General features: G+C 45.5%; 1 protein-coding gene across 5 annotated transcripts in view; it reads left to right on the top strand.

Annotated features, from left to right (window-relative positions):
* Positions 1-225: 225 nt before the first annotated feature.
* Positions 226-24,757, top strand: part of cica (capicua transcriptional repressor a) — a 30,581-nt gene continuing 6,049 nt past the window's right edge. For 2 of the 5 annotated variants that reach the window (XM_026301141.1, XM_026301146.1), the window contains exons 1-16: positions 226-393; positions 3,744-7,439; positions 8,054-8,330; positions 12,886-13,017; positions 14,186-14,339; positions 17,459-17,558; positions 17,673-17,858; positions 18,266-18,392; positions 18,656-18,822; positions 19,569-19,701; positions 20,084-20,166; positions 20,623-21,484; positions 21,941-22,083; positions 22,597-22,757; positions 23,437-23,680; positions 24,410-24,695. In XM_026301141.1, the coding sequence (XP_026156926.1) occupies positions 3,957-7,439; positions 8,054-8,330; positions 12,886-13,017; positions 14,186-14,339; positions 17,459-17,558; positions 17,673-17,858; positions 18,266-18,392; positions 18,656-18,822; positions 19,569-19,701; positions 20,084-20,166; positions 20,623-21,484; positions 21,941-22,083; positions 22,597-22,757; positions 23,437-23,680; positions 24,410-24,695 (6,538 nt within the window). In that variant the 5' untranslated portion in view covers positions 226-393; positions 3,744-3,956. Of the gene's footprint in view, positions 394-3,258; positions 3,378-3,743; positions 7,440-8,053; positions 8,331-12,885; positions 13,018-14,185; positions 14,340-17,458; positions 17,559-17,672; positions 17,859-18,265; positions 18,393-18,655; positions 18,823-19,568; positions 19,702-20,083; positions 20,167-20,622; positions 21,485-21,940; positions 22,084-22,596; positions 22,758-23,436; positions 23,681-24,409; positions 24,696-24,757 lie in introns of those variants that run through there. The other 3 variants (XM_026301144.1, XM_026301145.1, XM_026301142.1) reach the window with 3 other exon arrangements.

Genomic DNA, 24,757 nt, shown 5'->3' with positions numbered 1-24,757 from the left:
CGCCCTCAGAGAAACCCCATTGGCCGCCGCAGCCTCGCTCTCCCAACAGCTGTTCTGTTTTCCCACATTGGGATTGGCCACGGCGCCCCGTCGATCAAATTTACTTTGACACGAGGCTCCGCCCCCGCTCCCTTTCCTCGGGATCCTATTGGCTACTGTATCCGTTCGTGTTCTGCGATTGGCTGCCCGGGCTGGTTGTCAAGGCTCTGGGGCTTCATTCACCATTTTGCGACTGTAGTGTAAATGTACAGGGCAGGAGTTTTTCCTCCTTTAAGTTGCTTTGCCGGAGAAACATGAACGGCCGCTAATCGGCAGCTGGACGACCGGCCACCCTGCCTCATTGTACCCGGCGGACTCCTCAGAGAAACACCCTGGGGTGCTGTGATAGCTGTGGTGAGTATAAGCTGCTCAGCAGCCTTTCTCCTGCAGCACTGCAGTGGGGCTTGTTGTTGATCAGAATAAACAGTGTTAGCAGCTGAGCTGATCAGCAGATTTTCCGATATCTGGGTGGCCGAGGGAGAGGAGGACAGGGCGGAGTGGGTGTCTTCTGCGAAAAAAAGGGAGCGGTGCGTCTGGACATGGAGAGCTAGAAACTTTTCCACTAGAAATAAATTCAACGCCATAACCGCCGATGGACTTCCTAGAACAAATGTTATTTTCCCTGCGTTGGTGTCAAACCGTGGAAACTGTCAGTCCTCCTCTTTCTTACTCTCACATATTTTCTTCCTCTTTTTTTTTTTTTTTTTTTTTTTTTTTTCGTCAATTCATGTGCGTCTCGGGGGTTTGAGGGCCTGGTCCTCCTTGGACTAGTTTGTGACAACACACTGGGACTTTCTCCCTCTTGTATCTCCGCTGCAACAATTACAAACGACGAGCAGTTTAAAGTTGTCCGGGCAGCTTTGGCTCGGTGTCACCGACACTTGTGTTTGTGTTGTGTGTGTGTTGTGTGTGTGTGTGTGTGTGTGTGTGTGTGTGTGTGTGTGTGTGTCAGTGGAGCACGGGCCGTGTTTGTTGGTGTTAAGCGTCGGTGTGCCCGTTAAACCGGGTATTTCGCGGTGACAGTGGAGGATTTCCAAGCGGCCTGTGTGTAGCCGAGGCCTGGTCGCCGCACGTCACGGCCTGCTGCTGTGTTGTGGAGTAAAACTCGTAGTAATCGCGGTACTACGAGGGCTTGACACATACACGGTACTATCCAGCTAAACCAGAGGTGACGACATCACCTCTTGTAGTTTGCATTTTGTGCTTTGGGGCCTTTTCTAGAGAAGCTTTGAACAGCTGTTATCTGCTCTGGATTATGAGTGTGTCAATATATTTATACACCCTGGCCTGTCCTTCACAAAGCGCAGGAATAATCCTGTTATACACTTTAAAGAGGTGGCCCAACTTTTCACTGTGGCTCTGAAATATATATCATTAAAAATGTTTAGCAAACAGCATCGAGGAGGGAAAAGTGTGTAAAAAAAAAAAAGCTCATTGTTATTATAGTGAATGTGTGGCTCTGATGTGTTTTATATTTATAGCAGTGAACACTTGATATATTAATAGCCTGCGTGTTGTTTAAGTGGTTATCGGTTTGGTTTAGCACAGTTGAAAGATTAAATGATTAAAGTTAAACCTGGACACTGGCGCTTGGTTAAAGCTAAATGATGCATCCACTGAAGCAGCGCAGTGTGTTTTTCTCACCTCACATGACTTATATCAACTTGATTCCTCCTTCAGCCATATTTACTATGTATTAACGTCAACATATAAAAAAGGTAAACACTGTTATGTGCAGTTCTAGTGTTACTGAGCTTGTTACACTGGACCTGGTGTGTACCTGGGGCACAGGAGTCCACTGTAGCTCCCGAACACACTTCCTTGCTCTGTGTTTCAAAGAGGAGACTGCAAATTGCATCAGTTTGTCTTTAAGCTGTTATCAATAGGCCCATGACTCGACACCAGCTGTTGTACACACTGCACTACTGAGTAAACACACGTAGCATACCTCTATCGTGACCAAGTAAGGCCAGCTGCCAAATTATTTTATGGTGGCTGCTCCAGGGCTGGTTGTCCTAAATAGGGATTTACATAGAGCGTTGGGATGGCTGTGAACTCTTTAGTTCTCTGTGTACACTATCAACTATCATGTCATAGACGTTTGCTGTGTGTGTGTGTGGCCTTGAGACAGCCGGCACTCATCTCTGAAAATGGAGTTCTCTCCAGCTGATATGATGTGGCAGATATTAAAAGGACCTGAATGAACTCAAGCTTTCACAGACAAACAGGAAGGCAGCAAAAGGAAAAAGAAACAGGCAGACAGAAAGAAAGACTGGTGGGAGGATGGCTGCAGAGACAAGGACAGACAGGCAGACATGTAAGTTAACAAACAAACGCTGGCAAGTAGTGTTTGATAGACATCACTCCAGAACATTTTGACGGTGAATACCACAGCTGGAGTGAGAAATTTCTAAAGCATGACAGAGCACATAGGGGGTGTGTTGATTCTGCCTCTTATACACTTGTTGTTAACGTTTTTCTGGCACTCGTAGCTCTGTGGAGGCTCTTGTATTGGAAGAAATGAGGCAGAGCACACAGCACTCAGGACCTGAGGCAAGTCCCACGCGTATCAGCCACAGAGCAAACAAACCATTTAAATGACAACGGTCCTCCGTTCAGCAAGTCAGCAAAATCAATGTGTTTTACTTTCTAAACAGAGGCAGAACTGTGAATGAGTCCAGTGTGGAACAGGAGAGGTTCTCAATGACTCTGGCATGGTGAAGAGTCATTCTCTGTGACTTTGGTGTGGAATAACAGCTGTTCAGAACAACTCTGCTTGTCTGGATGACTGCAGCACAAAACAAGGATAGAGACTTAGTGGAAACGGAGCAGAGGAAGAGAGAGATGACAAGTAGAAATCAATATTAGAGACAGGAGAGAGAAAGTAGGTAGGGAATAAGAATGAAAGTGTAATAGTAACAAAGAGAGAGGGAGGAATAAAGTAATGGGAAGTTAGGTAATGGTCTTCCACAGGAAATGGAGTTTGTAGGGGCGGATTGACTCTGCTTTGAAATACATAGATAAAGGTCCCCACAGAGAGAGAGAGGGAGTGAGAGACAGAAAGGGAGGGTTTCAGTATGCGAGCACAGAAGGAATTCCCCCGCCTCTACTGCCCCAGCCAACAAGTAGTGTGTGTGTGTGTGTGTGTGTGTGTGTGTGTGTGTGTGTGTGTGAGAGAGAGAGAGAGAGAGGAGTGCATGCAGAAAGGCTTGTCTGGGCAAATTGCAAAGTGCTCCTCATTATTTCCATACTGTGTTGTAAGACTACTTTGTGTTTACTCTACAATATGGGCTCCTGTTTTCAGTATGTATCTGGTATGGATATAGGCCTTGTGCAATGTGAGTAGAACCTGTTATGCAATGAATTAATGTGTAATGAATTTGTAGATGAGTCATGTTCATTACTACTCTGGTACTATTGTGCATCATTTAGCAGGAAATACATCTCTTAAAATTAATGATTAACTGTTTACTACTCTCATTTTTTTTATCGGGACTGTAAACACAAGGCCCCATTTGCTGTGCTTTTATTTTGAATTACTCTCATGGAACTTGGATATTTTCACGGATGTTTAATTTTGATTCAATCAGTCACTTTTCTTCTCGGAGCTATGTATCTATTAGCTATCCTGTGTGACAAATACGCTCTGTGCATGTCTGAATGTATTTACCACATGAGTAACCTCCCTGTTCCCTTTCTTTCAGAGTCTGTTGAAGAAAGTGGACAAGTGCCGAAGTCGCAAAACGAAGACAAGACAGGATGAGAGAGAGAAGCCCAGGCAGAGAGGAAAAATAAAAAGGAAAGGAGAAGGAAGAAGGAAAAAAAACTTGGCAGTGCAAGAGAGGAACGCCAAGGAGAATCTCTGGGATAAATAAATAAAAAGACTTGTTTGGAGAAAAGGAAAGCTAGATGAAAAGATGAAGCCGATAAAAAAGCAGGGCCGGCGCTCTCCTCCCTCCACCCGGGCCAAAGGGGGAAAGCGTCGTGGAGCAGGGGATGCCCCAGAAGGAGGAGAGAAGAGAGATTCAGATGAGAACAGAGACAGAAGCAGATCCCCTATTTCTTCTAATTCACACTCAGAGTCCTCGCAGGTGGACCCAATGAGAGCATGTGACACTTCAGAGGGGGAGGGGCTTCACAGGGACGGGTCGTCAGAGACAACAGTATCGCTTGTGATGGATTCAGGGAAATTGCTGACATCCTCTGACGAGACATCAGGGAGGTCGGCCGTAAGCGGTGGCAGCCACAGTGACAGTGGTGGTAGCAGTTGTAGTAACAGTAGTACACCAAGCGCCAACAACAGCCCAAACCCTGCCTCCAGCCGTAAAACAGCCACGTTCAAGGCCCGCGTTCCCAAGAAGAAGTACACCTCTGAACACTGCTCATCTACTACAGTTGGTAACCTTAGCAACCCTGCCTCCAGCACACCCTCGCCTCTTCCTCTGAGTGGTGGGGTCCTCAATCATGGGTCAACAAGTTCAGGAAGTGACATTAGCATCCTGCACCCTAATAGCAGCAGTCAGGTAAGGAGCCTGATGGATGACTTCCATAGCAGGACCACTGGCAGGGACGGGCCACAGGACGGCTCCCCTGGACCCCCTACCTTGTTACTGGGAGGGGAGAGGGAAAGGCCTGGGGGAGGTGATGGAGTGAGAGATCCAGAGCGAGTTTCGCCCAGCCCTCTGCCCCGCTGCTCCTCCACAGACACTGCCAGTGAGCACTCAGCCGACCTGGAGGTAGTGGGCGACACACACATCCTTACACAGATGTCTGCACACGCACCATCCAGTCTCCCTGATGCGCTGTCTGATGCCCTGGCAAAAGGGTTGAAGAATCAGCGTGTGCTCGCCCGCCAACTCAGGAGAAAAAGTGACGAGGCAGGAGTAGGGGAAAGGAGGGATAACGGGGGACCTTCTGACTTGGTTTTCCGGGCTGGGGTTGTCCGTAAGGTCAGTGGGGAATTTGGAAGCCTGGAGGTACAACTGAATGGGGAGAAGACCCTGTGTCGTTATCCATATCAACATGACAGCCCCCCAGGGGTTGTGGACATTATCCTAGATGCTCCACCACCTGGTGTCCATCCAGTACCTATTGGAACCCGTGTCTGTGTCCCATTTGGCAATGAGGAGGGCACCGAGGGCCAGTGGTACCGAGAAGGGGTGGTGACTGAGGTAGACACACACCCTGCAGTGGCCAACCGCTATCGCGTCCTGCTGTCTGAGGAAAGGGCCTACTCTGTGGACCAAGAAAACAATGGCCGAGGGGCAGCTGGTCCTACCCAAGCAGTGTGGGTCTCTCGGCAAACACTTAGGCTTCTGGTCCCACCTTGGGACCTGGATTTGCCTTCTGGAGGAGGACGAGACACAGTAGTAGGGGTTAGAGAAAAGGAAAGAGAGCGGGAGGATAAGAAGGAGATGGATGTGGAGCAGGAGGTTTGTCATTTGAGCCGAGGGATGACTGTAGGGGTGGCGTCAGTGTTGGGAAGAGGAATGCCCTACCCAGGCATGGTCCCTGTTTCCTCTACATCATGCCATAACATTGCCTCTCCAGTAACTCCAGCATCTGCCCTAGGTCTGACTCCTGCCAGAGTGTGGGAAATTGAGAAAGACAATAGAGAGAGAGAGAGGGACCACCAGAGAAAGCAGGAAAGAGAGAGGGAAAGAGAGAGAGAAAGGGAGAACAGTGTAAAGCAGCAACAGCAGCAACACCACCCGTACATGCCACTCACCCCAGAGGAAGACATGGAGGTGTCCCACTTTAACATGGTCCCAATGGGGGCAGTCATACCTGGGGCCAAGCCAATGGCAGTTGCCCAACATCGCCAGATCATCTCTAAGCCCCCACCTGGCTACCTCAACCCACCTCTCTCTGTTGTGCGGGGTATTGGGATCCCCTCCACCCACCTACCGTTGAACCCGCACCCCTCTCATCCATCTGTTCTGTTAAGCCTTGACTCAGCAACTGCAGCAGCTGCTGCAGCTGGTGCTGTTATTGCCACCCCCCAGCTCCCCCCTCTCCCTCCCATCTCTTCTTCCACTGCATCCTCTTCCAGAGTGGAAAAGGCCTCAGGAGGAGGGTCTTCTGGTGGAGGAGGAGTCAGTGGAGGTGGATCTGGATCAGGTTCTTCCTCCTCCTCCTCCTCACGTTCCCGCACCCCACTGACAGCTGCCCAGCAGAAATACAAGAAGGGAGATGTGGTGTGCACCCCAACAGGCATCCGAAAGAAGTTCAATGGGAAGCAGTGGAGGAGACTATGCTCCAGAGAGGGCTGCTCGAAAGAGTCCCAGCGCCGAGGATATTGCTCCAGACACCTCTCAATGAGGACCAAGGAAATGGAAGCCAGTGGAGGAGGCCGGGAGCGGGGTGGAGCCAGCAGCACAGGAACCCTCACACCATCTGACCTTCGACTGAGTGGCGGGAGAGCCAGCTCAGAGTTTGACTGGGATGAGACGTCACGAGAAAGCAGTGAGGCAAGCAGCCGTGGAGACTCCCGTCCTCGTCTAGTCCTACCCTCTCTGCTCCCCCAGGACCTCTCTCGTTTTGACTATGACGAGTGTGAGGCAGCGACTATGCTGGTGTCCCTGGGGGGCTCACGCTCAGGCACGCCCTCTTTCTCCCCCATCTCGAACCAGTCGCCTTTCTCCCCTACTCCGTCACCCTCACCCTCTCCACTCTTTGGTTTCCGCCCTGCAAATTTCAGCCCCATTACTGCTCCTGCCTCACTTACTCCGCACCGCCATCGCCAGCTTAGCGGCACTAAGATAGGTACACCAGGTGCCGAGCGAGAGCGGCACCTGTCTGGGATTGTGCCCACTTTTCAGACCAACCTCACTTTTACAGTCCCCATGAGTCCCAGCAAGAGGAAGCTCGACACTCACCCGCCTCCTCCATTGCCTACCATCCAGGACTACCAGACCAAACCTGAGCAACAGCAGCTGGTGGCTGGAGGAGGAGTGGTAGGTGAGCCAACTCTAGGCCACTGCCCTGCCGCCTTCAGAGTCCTCTCCCCCCAGAGTCAGCCCACAACCCCATCCTCACTCTCCTTCCCTCGGCCTCGTAGCGCCACCAGCAGGCCACCATCCTCTGCTGCTTCCACGCCTCCACCCATGCTGGTCTCTCCTACACCTCCCTCCCCACTGCCCCAAGAACCTTCACCACGCCGTATTGTGCCCCATCGTGATTCCCCAGTCATTGTCCGTAACCCGGATGTCCCCCTGGCCAAATTCTCTGATGGTCCGTTAGGAAGAAGAGACAGAAGCAGGTCCAGGGAGCACAGCCATCCCCAACACACAGCACCCCCAGGCCTGCAGGCACCGGTCCCCATCAACGGGGCCACCACCAATGGTGCAGTTCTCCTGCGCAACCCCCCATCCACACTGGTCCTGGTCACCTCCAGCTCAGTAAGGAAGTCACTGTTTTTCTTGAAGTGTGATGATGGACAGTAAAATGAACCATGCAGATGAAATCTTATTATAGTATATGTAATGTTATATTGTGAGTTTGCTAAAAGATACCTCAGTATAGCAGAATATATGGTCCATATGGTATCAAATGGGTGGTGTCACAAAATATCTATTAAATGATATCAGGTTTTAGCATTTGGAATGAATGAATGTATGAATGTCTCAGGGTTCAAACCTTATGTATAAATAATTATTTGGTCTTAGAAAAACCACTTTGAAGGTGAGTTATGTTGTTTGAGCATCCTCCAGCTCAGTTTGGGTTCATAGTTGAAAAATATATAAAAGAAAGATGGCAAAATGTATCAAATGGACAGAAACCTCTGAAATCCCTCCTCCACTTCAATTGGTAGCTTAAAATACTATTAGCACTGCTGTGAAGTGTTTGGCACATGCTTAACAAATGGATCAATGCAGTGGATTTAGCAGTTGCTATATTTTAACAATTAGGTTCTCAAAAATAACAGCCTTTCATTTTGGATGTCATGTTGTATAAGTGGTGTGAGTCAGGAGTATCCAAACACTAAAAATACATTTTTGATGTCTCCTCCCAGTCCCTGACTCCAGGCACAGCAGGCCATGCTGCCCTGTCCAGCCCCTCAACCCCTGGGTCCATGTCCACGTCATCAGGCTCAGTCCTGTCCTCCTCTGGTTCTGGAGGCAGGGAGAGGGAGAGGAAACCTGAAGGACACCAGGACACCTCTGGGGGAGCACTGCCACAGCCAGTAGCCTGTCACCCCACACCGACCGCCCTGCTGCCACTCATACTGCCGGCTGAGTCGCCTCATCCTGCTCCACGCAAGCAAATCATCATGGGACGCCCAGGGACTGGTGAGCAAAGATGGGACGGGGAATGGGAGGTCATCGTGGCACAGAGGAGTTTAACTTTTGTTCTGGTCAAATGAAAAGTCTGCTGAACAACAGATCAGCTGTTCTGCGAGATAGGAAGAGCTACACAGGCTGTATCTGATGTGCTCTGGTACATCTTGCATTCATTATGTCTCTTGGGTTACCAGCTATGGTTTGCTTGCGGTGTAAGACAGTCACCATATTCAAATGCTAGTTTTTACCCCCTTGATCTGCCTTTCCAGGGCATCATGACATTTAATTTAATGTTTTATTGTTATTAATGAATATTTATTTGGCAGGTATGTGGAAATACTAGTATAATACAAGATTTGTTTTATTGGAAATTGGAATATACCATGACAGCACAGCCAAGCTTTCCTGTTAAGTAAGAATATGATCATTTCTGCTGCTTTGTGCTGCTTGTTTTCTTGGAAATGCTCTTTCTTGGCAGTAGCACACACTGAACAATTGTAAAAGGCGCCTATAAAATCAGCCACAGTGGGGGGTAGGTAATTTTATTAAGGCTGACCACAACAAAAGAAGTAAAGCCATAGGTAAATAAAATAACAGTATACTAATTTGTTGGCATTTTATGAACGTTTTGAGGAGCTTTGGTCCTTAAATTTCACTCTTTTAGGGATGTAGAGCATATTTCTTTATCTCCAGGCCATCATTAGTAACTTTTTAAATCATACCGACTTTCTAAAATACAAGCTGCACTGTAAATGTCAGACGACACACAATATTGTTGTGTGGGAGGATGAAACGGGGTGATGTTGCCCTTTCTGTGTCCCCGCTTTTAAAGCATGTATTCGGGCAAAAAGACCTGTTGTGTAAATATTGTGTGCACTGGATGAGATCTGGCCACTGAGAAGTAGAGGTGTCTGAGTTCATCGTATACTGTATGCTTGTTTCCATGCCAACCTTGCAGTATTACTGTATGGCCAAACTCTGAAATGTTATTCTGAATATATGAATAAGGATGATGGCTTCCATTTAATACACACCATCTTTCATTTTTTATCATTATGATACAACATTTTTTAAAGCTAAAAACTAAAGGTGTATATATATATATATAATATATAATATTTTTCTAAGTGCAGAGACATATTAGCTTTTTATAGGTTGTTGCAGGGTGTTATACGGATGATGAAAAGCATACAGTGCATGTTTAAGTTAATATGTGTGTTCAAGTAACTAGATATTTTAATATTTTATAGTCCCTTTGTGATTCTTGTTAGAAATAAATATGACATTAGAGTGAAAATTCTTTCTGAGGCGCAAAGATCAGAAATGCTTTGATATATCAGTTGCACCAGCAGCTACAGCTCAGCGTGTGCACAGTGTCAGAATTAGTGAGCACAGGAGGTGTCACCCCTTTTTGCATGTACGCATGTGAGCATGTGTGTGTGAGCAAGATAAGCTATGTTGAACAGAAACTTTAAAAGGCTGAGAATATTGGCATGTCTAGACCTGCAAGACTGAGTGCAGGAGCAACAAGGACATTCAAGCCTCCTCCTCCGCCACACATACACTCGTCTCAGTATTCCAGACAATCAACATCCTCAGACAAGGCATCAAGGGCAGGTCCAGCGTGATGTGAATGTGTTTCATGGCTCCTAGCAGAAAAAGGAGTAATCCTATTGCTGGCGCGTTGTCATGGATACACTCTTTCCACTGTGTAGAATTAGCGCAGTAAAGCGTTGAGTCCTGAGATGATTACGGGAGTGCGCTTGTGTTCCTCCCTCCCTCTCACGTCCCTCACACTGCTGCTAACAGCCACCTGCCTCTGTAGCATAACGTTTCCTCCAGCATACATTTTTAAAAACACCTAGAGCCACAGCGGGCCCAGAAACAAACACAGGCAGGAGGCAGTGAAGGCCCCACAGCTGAGATCTTTCCTAAATATAGCCCAGCTCAAGTGCAGCTGCATTAGCATCACAAGTTTCATTACTGAGTACATCTGCAGCCTTGAGTGAAAAAGAAGAAGAGTAACAGCTCAGATGTAGCAGGGGTCCCATTTTGATTCACAGCTCAGGAACTTTATTATTACTTTTGCACCCACAGGAAGAATCATTTGGAAAATTCTCCAGTGGTAGTAATGTGCAGTCACAGGACAGGTGGAAATATACAGTACTGAGTGGGATCATTTTCCAGCTGCTCACCCCATCAGGTGTGTTTCTGTATCACTGCTGCCTCACACTCATCTTCACTGTCAGCACTTCAACTAAACCCGCAGAGACAAACAAATATCTGAGGAGTGTTTCAGTTTGATATTTTTCACAACTCACCACTGTCTGTGCTTCACAGGAATATTCGTGCCTCGTCTCTTCAGGGTGTCAGCAGGTCCTTTAAAAGTTTGAAGAATCTCAAGTCAGATTATTTAGCAGCTTTATGGGAAAAAGCTGATGTTATAGATTTTTCTTGCTTTGAAATCCCATAAAAAAAGTGTTAGTCTGTCTTTCTTTCTGACTTCCTAAGCCCCTTTGCTCCTTCTGAAGAATACTTCTATAGCTTGATTTGTAAAAGTGCTTAATATTTTCCTAAAACAACTTGCCCCTGCAGATTTAAGCAAACATCATTAATACTTTTGATCAATTCAGTCCACTGTTTATGCTCTTTTAATGCAATTTGTTGGCAGTGAGGAAAACATAACAATATAAATTATTTTTAAAAACGATAAAACCTTCACAATATTTTTATTGATTTGTTTTGTATTTAATCCTTACACTTAATTCAGGCTTAGCTGAAAAGTTAGGGTGTAATTAGGTGACCACTACTGTGGGTGTTGACTTTGCACTTACATTGGGTCACATTCTGAGTGCTGCATCTTCACTGTTAGTATAATATATACTGATACAAGAAGGATGTGGTACTGAATGTATTAACATTTCCTCTTGCAGTGTTTTCCACACTGCTGATTAAAGCTAGACGGACAAATGGGCTGATCTTAGCTGTTTGCAGATGTTGCAGGCAAAAATGCCAAATTAGCTTTGAGACAAGTGAGAAACAGTGTCTCTACTACAAAGTGTCCAAGTGCTGTAAAATGTGCTCAGTGTTTTATTTTGGTTGCACGTCTTAAAAAACTTAACTCTGTATTTGTATCACTATCAACCTATATATTGTACATATAAAGAAATAGAAAAGTAATCTACTATTTCTGGTTTTAAGACACCGCAAAAGAGCAACCTTTGGTGTGTAGAACATTTGAATAAGACTCACTTCCTCAGTTGAAGTTCCTCATGCAAACAGCAGCACACACTGCCAGTAAGAAACAAGGAGTGCAAAGGTTACAGTGCAGTGATACCATGTGTCATGTGACAGCAGAATCAGCTTCTAGAAGAGAAGTTATTCAGCTGTGTAACCAGCCAACAGCACCTACAGTACATCCCGGATGGATTTACATTTTACATTTCCCTGAGCGAGCTCAGCCCTATCTGGATCTTCATTTTAGATGAACCGCAGCCGGTGAATGGTTAGCTATATATAGGCCATTTTAATATTTTATAATAAAAGTATTAATGGAAACAGATACTTGACATTTCAGTTAACAGGCTGGACATAAATGTGGTAGGCAGGAAAGATTGGGGGTAAAACTGTTTGAAACTCGGTCGGCTGAGGTGGAGATCTTTATAAAATAAAATGATAACAAGCAGGAGAAACTGCTGCGGAACGTGTTCCGCTGATTCCCAGTGGGGAAGAAATATCCAAAAATGTGGTGTCAGTAGTAACTGTTGTGGTTTTAGGTGTGCCACTTACGATGTAGTAGTAGTAGTAGTAGTAGTAGTAGTAGTTTTATTACCAGAATAGAGCTTTAAGTGTGACTGTCTTGATTAAATTGTGATGACATTAAGATAATGTGATTTGGTCTAATGATGGTTCCTACTGAATGGTAATTCATTAAACAGTAAAGTGCTGCACCAACAGACAGGTGGTTTAGCGGTTCTTAGTTCTTTGTAGTACATATTGCGATATCTGTATCAGGATAAACACTCACATTAACAATCGGATATTTCTTCGAACCATAACCCTGCTCCCTAAATAGTAATAATAGAGGTTTGCCCATAAATTACATATGTGCTCTGTGGTCTGCTGTGGTTTGAAATGGGTCCTGCTGCGGTGATATATCAGCTCAGAGTCCGAAGCTCAGGGGCAGTCTAGACAGCGAGAGGCCTGGAGTCTGGAATCTCTGTGGATAAAATAACAGGTTCCTTCATCACTTCACGCCACATGACCCTGTAGCTCTCATTATCCTGAAGGATGGTGTGTGAGTGTGTGTTGGAGAGAGGGCAGAGAAGGTGACTGAAGACACAACTCCATTCATGGTCTTCAGTCTCTGCCAGTTTCTGTGAAAGTGTAGCTTTTAGTAGCACTTTAGCTCATCGCTGGCTGACGATCACACAGGATTTCACATGCTGCCACAGGGCAGAGCTCTTCCCTTCTGTCTGCAGTCCCTGATACTGGGATTGATAAACCTGATGGCATTTCACTTTTTCTCTCTTTCTTACTCGTCTCTCCCTTCCTGTTCCCACAGTTTGGACCAACGTGGAGCCTCGGTCGGTGCCAGTGTTCCCTTGGCACTCGCTCGTCCCTTTCCTGGAGCCCAGCCAATCCGGAGTGGCTGCCCAGCCTGCTGATGGCCAGCAGCTTGTCAATCAGGGCAAAGGTAGCAGATGACCCCGCTCCTTTTCTCTGAACATGACAGCATGACCTTTTTATCCACGAGAGAGAAGCAGAAGTGGGATTTTAACTCGCATATACAGTTACACATATGATAGAGAGTTATTTCCCCTAATAACATAACACTAACAGTAAATAGTATGTAGGGTCTGTTTCTCAGTAACAGCTGCCAAAACACTCAAGTACAAATGTTGGTTGGACAAACCAGCAGCCAAGTCAGTGTTTCCCAAAACAGTATTTCAAATCAGCACAGTTGGTGTTCACACCATCATCGTTCCAGTAACATTGTTGGTAACACTGTTTATTGACTGGAGTGTTAAAAATTAATTCATAGGCTATTTTTAACTGGTGGGAAGAGTCAGAAATCTAAATGGTAATTTGAGGACTAGAGTTTCTTCCATAGGGTTTCATGAGGCTTTATTTTAGGTTTTTTTTTGGTTCTTTATTTTAGGTTTTTTTGGTTCTTTATTTTTATAGAACTGTTTTGGGCAGCAACTACTGAGTAATTATTTAATGTAGAGCTCAAGATCACATCTTCAGGTTGCTTGTTTTGTCCAACCAGCTGTGAAAGGAACCAGAGAATGATTCTCTGTTGTAAAAATGACTGAAAGGACGAATCAATTGATTTCAGGTCTTAACAGTAAATGAATAGACTTCATGGCCTCCCTGTCACTGCTGTGTCACATCATCAATGTAAACAGTCAACACTTGGTTTGATGTGTTAAGATATTTGTGTAATTGTTTTAAGAAATCACCTGTATCTTTGTTTTCATTTTTTCATCAGGGTAAATGCTGTAAAACTCCTTTATACTGCCCTCGAACATGGACAGTAACATCAACAGTGATAATAAACAAGACGCCCGCTGTATAAAACCAGAACAGTGTGGCAGCAGAACCTTAGTAATTACTAGGTTTAATGACAGAACTATCCTTTGCATTCAGCTTTAACTTACATGAAATATTCTTCATACCTACTCTAACAGATTATTACATACAGTAGATGTAATCAGAGCTTCTAACACCTCCCACACAGTTGGCCAGAATAGAGCCACCCATCCACAAGCTGTGTGCAGGGTAACCCTGCTTTACATACACGGCTCTGGTGCTTACGTTCATAAAGCGATTCACTGACTGGCAGACCTTTTATTTTTCAGAGCCTCGTTTTGGGGTCGCCCTGGTAAGTGACGGGTGCACTGGTCCTCCAGACCTAGAGAGGAGATCGCCTTCATGCCCTCCCCCGACCAATGACAATCCCCCTGCAGACAGGGGTGGGGCAGAAAGCGAGACAGAGAGTGATACAGATGATCCGTGAGTACCAAGTTTAGTTTTTATTTTTAAACACTTTTTTTTTGTTCTACCCTCTTTGTGAAGCCCAGACAGCTTATCATGGATGTTTTAAGCTGTGAGATGTTTTCTGCAAATGTCATTTTTGGCCCATTGAAGATTTGAATTAAAGTAGCAGTACACCACAGTGTACATGCTGTCCAGCGTTGGATGGTAGATGGACTGAAGAGAAAAGCAAGGAGAAAGATTTGATTTAAATGCAGTGGCACATTGACCACACTTGGACATGAGACCAGTCCTCCAGTCAGACAACTGCTGATGCACTTTAGTGCCTGTTGACATGCAACTGCAGTCATTTTTATCTTTCTATTAATTACATATAAACTCACTGACCTATTGAAGTGGGATGTCAGTATAGTCAGTTAGTGAACCTGTGCTATAAAACAGAGGATACTGGTTCATTACCATAGAATGTAGGAATCTGGTCTAATGGCCATTATCATTATCAGTTTGGTCCCTACTTTCCCTGGTTAGTTCTCAGGATTTTTGGTATGTATATATATATATATATATATATATATATATATACTTACTTATACTTATATATAAGTAAAAAATGAACCAAAAGAAAAAGCAATAGTGTTGTCAACAATGGTTTTTAGACTTTATGACTTTCTGCCCTTTGAAAGGTGTCAGTATTTGTTTTAGTGCTTTTAACTTGTGTAAACTCATCTTGAGAAAACCTGTCCTATACTCTGTTTACACTCTGCGACTCTGCTTATGACTCATTAGAGAAGCAGATAGTAACTGCAGATTATATAAGACCCAGATTGTCGCTGTGTTTTCAGTCACAAGCTGTAAAACAAAAAGGACGTTATAGTTAGAACAGATGCTGAAATCCAGCCCTAACATCAAAATCCAAAAGAAGCAAGCAAGCAACAACTTTTCTAGCAGCTGCATCAGGTTGTGTGTCTGAACAGAGCTGTACAGTCTGTGCTTGCTCATTCCCCTCAGTCTCAGGCTGTGTCTCTGCGTCTGGCTCAGTTTTTGCTCTTTCAGAGTGACTCAGACGGGCTGCGTGGCTGTCTGGCTGGTACTGTGGTTTTGAATGTTTCAGGGTCACTGTGCTCACAAAGGCCTCCATCGCCAAAAGAAATGCTTCAGCAATCACTTAGCGCTGCAGTGGTTATACCTGTAGTCTGCCTACATCTCAATGAGAGACTACTGGCAATAATAAAAACGGTGTCCAAGCATTTAACAATCTTTGGCCTCGGTTTTGGATCTCTTCCATCACCCTGCTTATACAAAAAAAAAACCCCACTGTGTGCTTGCACATACAAATATAAGCACAGTGTATTTTATTCCTTTGGTATATGCCCTGTCTTATCTGCCCAGTCTCAGTTCGTCACCTCTTCTTGCTTTCTTTATTATAATAACCGCCACACGCACAAACTGACACATCCCCACACGTACACATTCACACATGTGCCTATAAATATGCAATCAAATAGCACATCTGACTTTACCCCAACCGAACGCTCACCTAACCTCAACCTCGCTGACGTCTCATGACTCCTCTGCTGATTGTGATGTTGTGTTTTATTTCCCGTAGCTTCGTTTTTCACTTTCATGGAAACATAGTCTTTTCCCTCTTTGCTTTATTTCAGTGTTGATTTGTTATGTTCTGCTCTAGTGTTTGGAAAGCCAAGGAAGTGTGTGTCATATGAAATTGCACAAATTGCAGAAAAAAAATCCCATCAAAACCACAGTTTTTTAAATAGTGATTGGCTGATCGGTACAGCCTGGGAGGGACTGGCTTGTTTTGCTGTTCCTCTCCTTTTTTTTTAAATGTCTGTCTTGATTTAAGTTTTGTTACTGGTGTTGTCTTTTTCACTGTTTCTCTCTGCAGCGTTGATATAAACTATACTCTTCTAAAATAAGGACTCGTCTGGTTTACTACTCTGTTTAAAACAATTCAAGCTTAACCCAGTTTGGGACAGGATGCTCTATTTGCTTTTTTTTATTTACTCTCTGTCTGGGTGCCTTTTTCTTGGACACAATCCAGTAAAGAGTACAAATGTAGTAGTAGCAAGACACAGCAGTTTCTGTGGTATTAGCTGAATAAATATTGTTAGCTTATGGAGTGATAATGAGAAAACTGAAGTTAACAGTAAATGAAAGTAAAAGAAAGATGTTGAGGAAGAAAGGGAACTAAAGGTGTTTTGGTTGCCTGGTGTGTGATCTTTGTGTTCAATTCAATTCAATTCAATTTTATTTGTATAGCGCCAAATCACAATACAAATCATCTCAAGGCACTTTACAAAAACTAAAACTAAAAACCCAACAATTCCCTTATGAGCAAGCACTTGGCGACAGTGGAGAGGAAAAAACTCCCTTTAACGGAAGAAAAAAAACCTCCAGCAGAACCGGGCTCAGTTTGGGCGGCCATCTGCCTCGACCGGTTGGGGTGAGTGGATAGAGGAGAGAGAAAAGAACAGCAACAATAAACAACAAATAGACACTGCAAGTTGGTGGGACCAGTAACTGCACATCAGCGATAAACAGCTCCAGGACCAGGGACACCTGCAGAAGGTACAGAGAGAGAGAGAGGGAGGGAGAGAGCACAAACTAGGGGAGAGAGAGAGCACAAGGTTAGTAACATTCAATGGTGGAATATACATGAGGTCGGAGAGAAGGGGGAGGGGGGGGGCGGGTAGGGTAGGGGAGCTCAGTGCACCAATGGTCCTCGGGCAGTCTAGGCCTATAGCAGCATAACTAACTAAGGGATGGTTCAGGGTTGCCTGAAGCCAGCCCTAACTATATGCTTTGTCAAAGAGGAAGGTTTTAAGTCTAGCCTTAAAAGTACAGAGAGTGTCTGCCTCCTGAACCCAGGCTGAGAGCTTTGTGTGTTAATATTCATTTTAAAAAACAGCTGTCTGCAGGTAACCATTCAAATAAAAATCTAAAATGGATCAAATGGAACTTCGTGGAGCTGTTTCATTAAAACCACAGATCTGAGTTTGATACTCACATCATCTTACACAGTATTTTAATAAGTGAAGACCATTATGATTGAAATGTCCCTTAAATCCTCTCACGGTCTTTAGTTTCTTACTTTTGCGTTTGTTTTCTTTTCAATGCAGATTCTCCCCAGGTGTCACCAGCGATCCAGCACCATCCACAGGCCCCATCAAGAGACGCACACAGTCCCTCAGCGCCCTGCCCAAGGACGGAGACAGGAAGGTCGGGCCACCATGCAGAAAAATCCTCCTGGTTAAAAAAAATAAACATGAAAGCAGAGGTGGTTTATTACTTATTAAATGTCACTCTAACAGCTTAGCATGCATGTCTCTCAAGCAGAGGGAGAAGGACCACATCCGCCGTCCCATGAATGCATTCATGATCTTCAGTAAACGCCACCGGGCCCTGGTGCACCAGCGACATCCCAACCAGGACAACCGAACAGTGAGCAAGATTCTCGGGGAGTGGTGGTACGCTCTGGGGCCCAATGAGAAACAACAGTACCACGATCTGGCCTTCCAGGTAGACACACAGTTCTTTACTAGGTGCTTGTTTCCTTCTGTTTCTATGGTTTGCCATCACATTAACTGGGAAAAACTGTGCAGTTACTGTCACTGCAGTGAATAATGTCATTTACGTGAATCGAAATAAATGTACAATTATCCACTAATGGCTGTAGCACAGTAGTCACTCTGTTCTTTAGCCAGTCCTGTATATAAAGACTTATCGTTTCTAGACAGCTATTCATTTGCAGATTTGTCCTTTTGTTGCACAGGAATTGATGCAATTAAGAGACTAAGCAACAGCAGCTGGAGGGTGTCTGGAGATAGGAGATAAAAAAAAAAAAGTGGATAGTTTTTATAAGTGCGACTGAACTACAGAAACTCAAACTGCATAAACAGAAACTTACAAAGGTCCTCCTCCTTCAGGTGAAGGAGGCCCACTTCAGAGCCCACCCAGACTGGAAGTGGTGCAACAAGGACCGCAGGAAGTCGCTGTCAGAGGTCCGTGGCACCCCAAAGGAGCCGCGAGAGAGGAGCATGTCAGAGAGCATAGGTGTGTGTGTGTGTGTGTGTGTGTTCATTAATATTAACATTTCAGTTTTAGGTCCTACAATGAATCGAAATGAATCATTCAACATACATTCAGTCATATAGTTGAAGTGAGTTTGTCTGACAAACTGTAATTCTAAATGCATGATAATGATGTTTGCTACACATGGGAGGGATCTTGTGGTGGTAACTAAAAAGGTTTTTTACACTCAACTGTCAGATGGTTTGATGAGGATTTCATCTATGTCTCTGTCCTCTCTTCTCCAGATCCTCTTTCTGACTCCCAAGTGGTGGAGGAAAAGGGAGGAGGCTCGAGCTGGCCAGGGGGGCATCAAGAGGGCCTGTTTTCAGGGCAGCACCACCGTCCCCGAGCCTTTTCCCAGAGTGCCGTGCACACCCTAGAGCAGAGGGAGCGAGAGAGAGACCTGGAGCAGGTATGAGGCTGTTGGACTGTAACTCAAAGGCAGAGAGCAGAATGTGAAGTTTCAGATCACTGTCTCCACAAACTGGGGGACAATGTCCCCAAAATGTGATATGAATCAGTTTTAGACGTTGCCGTTGAAGAGAGTTAAGGCTGTGTGCTTCGAGTGCATCCAAAAGAACAAAGAAGGACGTGAGACAATAAATGAAAACAGTCAACACTTTGAAGTAATTCTTAAAAAAAAAAAAAAAATGGGACAGTGCTTGTGTGTATGTGAGCACCTACGCACCCACATGCAAGTGTGAGCCACAGACGTGTGTCCTTCATTCACGTTACACAACATTTTAGTTGAACTAAATGACTGAAAGCACAATGTTCAAAAACAGCTCCAGCACACTCTCTGGGTTCTTTGTGTTGCTGCTGAAAACCCACTGAAAGCTCTGGGGGAGCTCAGCCCGCAACTTCAAAGGTTTCACTTTTTACTTCTTTAGTGCCTTTGAAGGTACGAAACTGGTGTTTGCTGCCTCGCTCCTAATCACAGAGGAGTAGGCCTGCATGTGAGCTCTTTTGTTTGAAGGTATTCATTTAACACTGATGGCAGTGCCGTATATGTGCACATGCTTTGATAACACTGATATTAGTTCTGTGTTGTTCTGAAATAACTCAGCTTTTTAGTTTTGAGCTCGGAGTCAGGGCTCTACAGAAACGTGTCTGTCTGCATCAACAGCCTGTTGCAGTAAATCCTGTTCTCTGTGTCAGGAGGACGGAGCAACTTTGTTTCACAACAGGCCCCCAACCCAGTCTGCGTACCAGGGCGGGGCCAGCGAGGACGTGACCAGTGATGAAGAGCGCATGGTCATCTGTGAGGAAGAGGGTGATGATGATGTCATGGGTGAGTTAGATGATCAGCAGCGAGGTCTAGTGGTTAGAGTGACACATTCAAACTACCCTGAACTTCCGCATTTATCTTAGTCAGAATGATTGTGTCAACGAAACACAGGAAACACTAACATGAAGTACCTGTGTCATCTGGTGAGTCCCAGCCTCAGCCCCAGACTAGTAATTGCTGGTAGCACTTGCAACAATAGCACATAATTGGCTATTTGTTGGTGCTACTTGACATTTAAAGGCAGAAACCCCCACATGGGTTTTTCTTGGTCAGCTCTGATTGTGCACGAAATGTTTTCTAAGAAGCAGTTAGTGGTATATTTAGTCCCCTTTGTTAAAATCTGTCTTTAAAGCACTAACTTCCTATATACGTGTCTTATCCTCAGAGGATTCATGTCCTGAAGGCTCCATCGACCTCAAGTGTAAGGAGAGAGTGACGGACAGTGATGAAGACGAACCAGATGGACAGGTGTGTTCAACAACCATAAAATACCTGGAGTTAATATTCATACAGCAGTGGATTTAAAAGCTTCTCCTGGAATTTTAATGGGCAGGCCTGCAGATTATTCAGACAGAGCTCATATATCAGTGTTTGGGAGCGTGGAAGATAAAAAAAAAAGTGAACTACACAGCAAAGGTGCAGCATTAAAGTTTACAGTGCGATGCATAAACACAGGACCTTCGTTGGTCACATGATCAAAACAGTGATGTAGCTTGATTTGCAGCGTATTGACGGTGCAGAAAGTTTCATTTTTGTTTACCAGTGTAATTCTGCATGCACGGCATCGTATCAGTTCTCTCTGCAATATCAGGCATTAAAACGCGCAGATTTTCCAGAGTTACTGTAAGTTGAGAAAGTGAAGAGCTTTACACAGTAACTTTCCTGGCTTTGATCTCTCCCTCTCTCTGTCTCTCTTCCCTCCAGCATGGCTTCCAGCCAGTGGCTCACTCCTCTCTCCCCTCCTCCTCTCCCTCCATTCCTCACTCCGACTCCACCTCGGCTAAAGGAGGAGGAGGAGGTACTGAAGACGGGTCTGAAAGAAAAAGAAAGAGAGGCGTAGATGGAGGAGAGGAGGGGAGCGAGGGGGGACCCAAAAGAGAAGAAACAACCCTGGGTGGACGGGAAGGAGGTGGGGGAGGTGGGCAGGGTGTCTCCTCTCTGTCCTTATCCAGCGTCCAGGCTCCCATCACTTTGCCCCAACAGGGTGTGACCCAAGTCCTCGGTGCCGTCCGAATGGCTCCCACCATGGTGACCAACGTGGTGCAGCCCATCATCAGCACGCCCATCCCCATTGTCAGCAAGCCAGTGGAAGGAGCCGTCACCCTCAGCCCCCTGCCTCAGGACAAGAAAGCCAATCTCCTGATTGGAGCAGGCGGACCTCAGCAGCTGCCAATCACAGCAGGGGGTGGGTACCTGTCCTCGTCCTCCTCCCCTGGCCCAGTCAGTGTAACCCCTGTGGGGGGCAGCACCCTGGTTAGTAGTCTGGTTGTGGAAGGGTCCTTCCCAGCTGCTCAGCCAGTGCAGCACCTCACCCCTCAGCCCCTACAGCCGTACACACAGACCCCCCTACCTGTCCTCCAGCCTCAGCTCCACCCCTCTGCTGCAACCTCCTCTCTCATACCTCCTCCTGGCTCCAAGCCGCTAGCACAGGTCCAGTACATCCTGCCCACCGAGAGCCCTTCCTCCCCTCAGCTCACCCACCAGCAAATCCTCTCCCTGCCCAATGCCACTGTGGCCAATGGCGTGCACTCAGGGGTGGGAAGCCGAGTCAGCCCCGGGACCAGAGGTGAGACAATACTTGGCTGACAACAAAGAACAAATGACTTCTGAGTGTTTTCACTGGTCCACTGAGAACTAGAAAAATGTCTTTCTTTCATTTTTCCTGTTGCCGTAGTTCCCCTTTTTCGTGTTAATCATCTCCACAGGAAGCTCTGAAAATAGATTTGATTGGCTTACATAAACGCACAATAAATGACTGACAGTTGACATGAGTATGAGCGCCCGCCGCCCACCCATGCCTTAATCACTCTCTGTTCATAAGAGTCAGAAGCAACAGAACATTGTTCCACCTTGTTATCAGCGAGGAATTTCACTTATATCAAGAGCTGAAATGTAGTCTCCGTCTGAGTGTGTCTCCACCCACCCGTCGCTCCTGTGCTGTCTTCACCTCCCCTCTTTTGGCACGATTCATCTGTTCCTCACGCTGAGTGATTTAATTCTCTCTCTCCCTCTCACTCATTAGTCCAAACCCAGTCGCCGGTCTTGCAGAGCAAGATGTTGGTTCCCATGGCAACAGTGAGAACAGGGTCTACTCCTCCTCATCCTTCTATTTCCCTGGTGGCTCCGCCTCTTCCTGTGCAGAACGGCCCTGCGACAGGAAACAAGGTATGGATGTGAACACACTAAAACGACAGTGCCAAAGCAAAACAGGCGTTTGCCGTTACATCCACATCACAACAGCAGCATTAAAAGTCGATAGAGAACGTGCTTGTTCAAGAACGAAGTAAATGCCACAAAAATGTGTGGTGAGAAGGAAATCTCCCTTATGCTTATATTTTACTGCTCTGGGCTGCTGGTTTTTTTGATTAATCTGAATTGGACACAGATGTCAAGAGAAAGTTTCCTGATCAGATAATTAATTTAATCATTTAATTTCTTTATTAGGGAACAGTACTAAGCAGTTTCTGGTCGATGCTTCCTTCTATGATTTTCTGCTGTGTTCTCTATAATGTGGATGTAAATTTCATACATTTGGACTTTGACCTCAAACAGCTACACTGAGCTTTTCGGTTTGTGTCCATGTGTGTGAATAAGCTGAAACTAATTCCAGATCTATTTCAGAGGAGTGTGTTTTTTGGTGAGAAAATTATTTTGTTGGTGTTTTTCTTCCCTTCGTAGATCTACCAGATTGCTCCCATGCCTGTGGTCCAGACCAACATTCACCATAGCGGCACAACAACAGTACATCCTGGGAGCCCTTTTCCTGTTTCCGTGGCAACAGTGATGGCTCACGGTGCTGCGCCCCCACAGACCGTTCTGCTGACCTCCACGCCCACCAGGTCACTGCCACAGGCCTAGCACCTGAAAGACGCCAGCATATGTAGACACTTTCATTTTCCTGCTGCTGTTTCAGCTGGTCCGAGAGGCTTCTGAGATACACGAGTTCAACTGCATTTAAAGATGCGGTCGAATTTCGATTTTAGCAAGGTCATAACGTTAATTGTACTTTGTGTGCAGTGAAAGTAAATAAAGAAAGTCAACACTTCCGACACATTTTGGCACTCCATCATCCCTTGGAGCAGTTTGAACTATGACACTAACATAAAAACTGTAAAAGTTTGAGCCTGTGGAAGAAGATATATCGTAGTTGGGCCACATTGTTGAATGTGTAGGTGCTTTTCACTAAAGCAGAGTTAAGTAATAGATTAGTGAATAAGTCACCAACTATTTCTGCAATTGCTGAAGACATTTAGAGTTCAGTTTAATTAGTAATAATAAAATCCATAGTAATTGCAGCCCAAGTGTCTTTTTTTACCAAAGTATATTTCTAACTCTCTCATGTGTTCATCTGTTGTATCATCTATAATTTGTCTAATGATCAGCGCTTTTATATTTGCAGTGTATCTGTGTTGTTGCCTAATTAGCTACAAACGTTATCAGACTGCTGGGATCATTATGGACTTCTTTCTCTTCTAATATTTAACAATATTCACTGTGGAGGATTTTTCTCTCCTACAGGATCACCTATGTCCAGTCTGGTCCAGGAGTTAACACAGCAGCTCCCCAACAGGCCACACCCACTCCAGGCCCGGCATATCTCCCATCACCTCTGGCAACCCTGGGCTTCACCGCCATCGCCCCGGCCGGACAAACCCTGGTCCAGCCAATCGTCGGTCAGTCACCACTACTCGCTCCAGCCCCGCCCCTCAGCTGTCAGTCACAGAGCCCTCCGGGACAGGCATCAGCAGCCACCGGCCGTCAGGTAAACGAGAGCAAAGAACTGTACGGTGACAGCTGTGGATAGGTGTGTGGTCATAAAGGAAGCCAGAAAACTGAAAAGAAGCTGTAGAAAAGAGTAAGAAGTGGAGTTTACATTAGTGCACCTCTGTAGCTGTTTTTGTCTTCGCAGTCAATCTCAAAATATTGTAATAGCATTTAATTTGCCTATGGGTGTATTTAGTTTAGTTTTCTTGTTTGCCAGTTGCACATAATTCACCAAGTTCTCTTGCAATAAGTGTACACACTTTTGAAAAAGCAGGTGTATTTACTTGGCAGTAACACTTGCAGCTCCAGGGGCAAAGGTATTAAAGGTGCTAGATGTATCATTCTGGTATCAGTAAGTCATCACATCATTAGTTTCGAGGCATTAGGGAAATTACTGTAAAGGCGAACCAGAGAGAACATTGGCAGCCTCTCCTGGATTCTTTGCTGCATTTTACATTTTCTCTGCCAGATTGAAACACTGCCAGGTTGATTTACAGCACAAAGGTTTGTTTGCTTTGTGCAACAAAGCAGGATCCATTTTTACTCTGGCAGTAATAACCCCGAGTGACTGAAGTGTCCCTATAGTTTTAGCTTTTTGCTTTCTCTTACCTTCTCAGGACACGTTCACTGTCGTCAAAGTCTCATCAGCTTTTCAACAGAAAATAACTCATAAAACCTCTTTTCAGACTGGTTACTGATGTGCCTGCTTCACAATCTTCTTCATCAGGTATTAACTGCCATCTACCCTGCACCGACTGTTGCACTGGCTACTGGCGTGGTCTCTGTGACGACTGTGCCACCTGCAGTGGCGACTCCAGCCCAGGATATGATGAACCCGTCCTCTCCGTTGGCGACGGGGGTACAGGGTTCAGCGCTGGCGACCTTTCAGTCGAGCCTGACAGTGGAAGTGGAGCCACAGGTGGAGGTGAAGAGAGAGAGGCATTTAGATGATCAGACTGAGAATGGAGAAGAGGGGTTTTCAGCGGCCGCCTGTACCAGCAACGTTGCAACAAGTAATGCTACTGTGGCTTTACCCGGTTTGCTTTTAAATTTCATTGTTCATTGTTGTTTTGTT

This window comes from Mastacembelus armatus, chromosome 11 (genome assembly GCF_900324485.2).
Source record: "Mastacembelus armatus chromosome 11, fMasArm1.2, whole genome shotgun sequence".
NCBI lineage: Eukaryota > Metazoa > Chordata > Actinopteri > Synbranchiformes > Mastacembelidae > Mastacembelus > Mastacembelus armatus.
The sequence above is the reverse complement of the archived record's forward strand: the minus strand, read 5'-3'. Positions and strand labels throughout refer to the sequence as shown.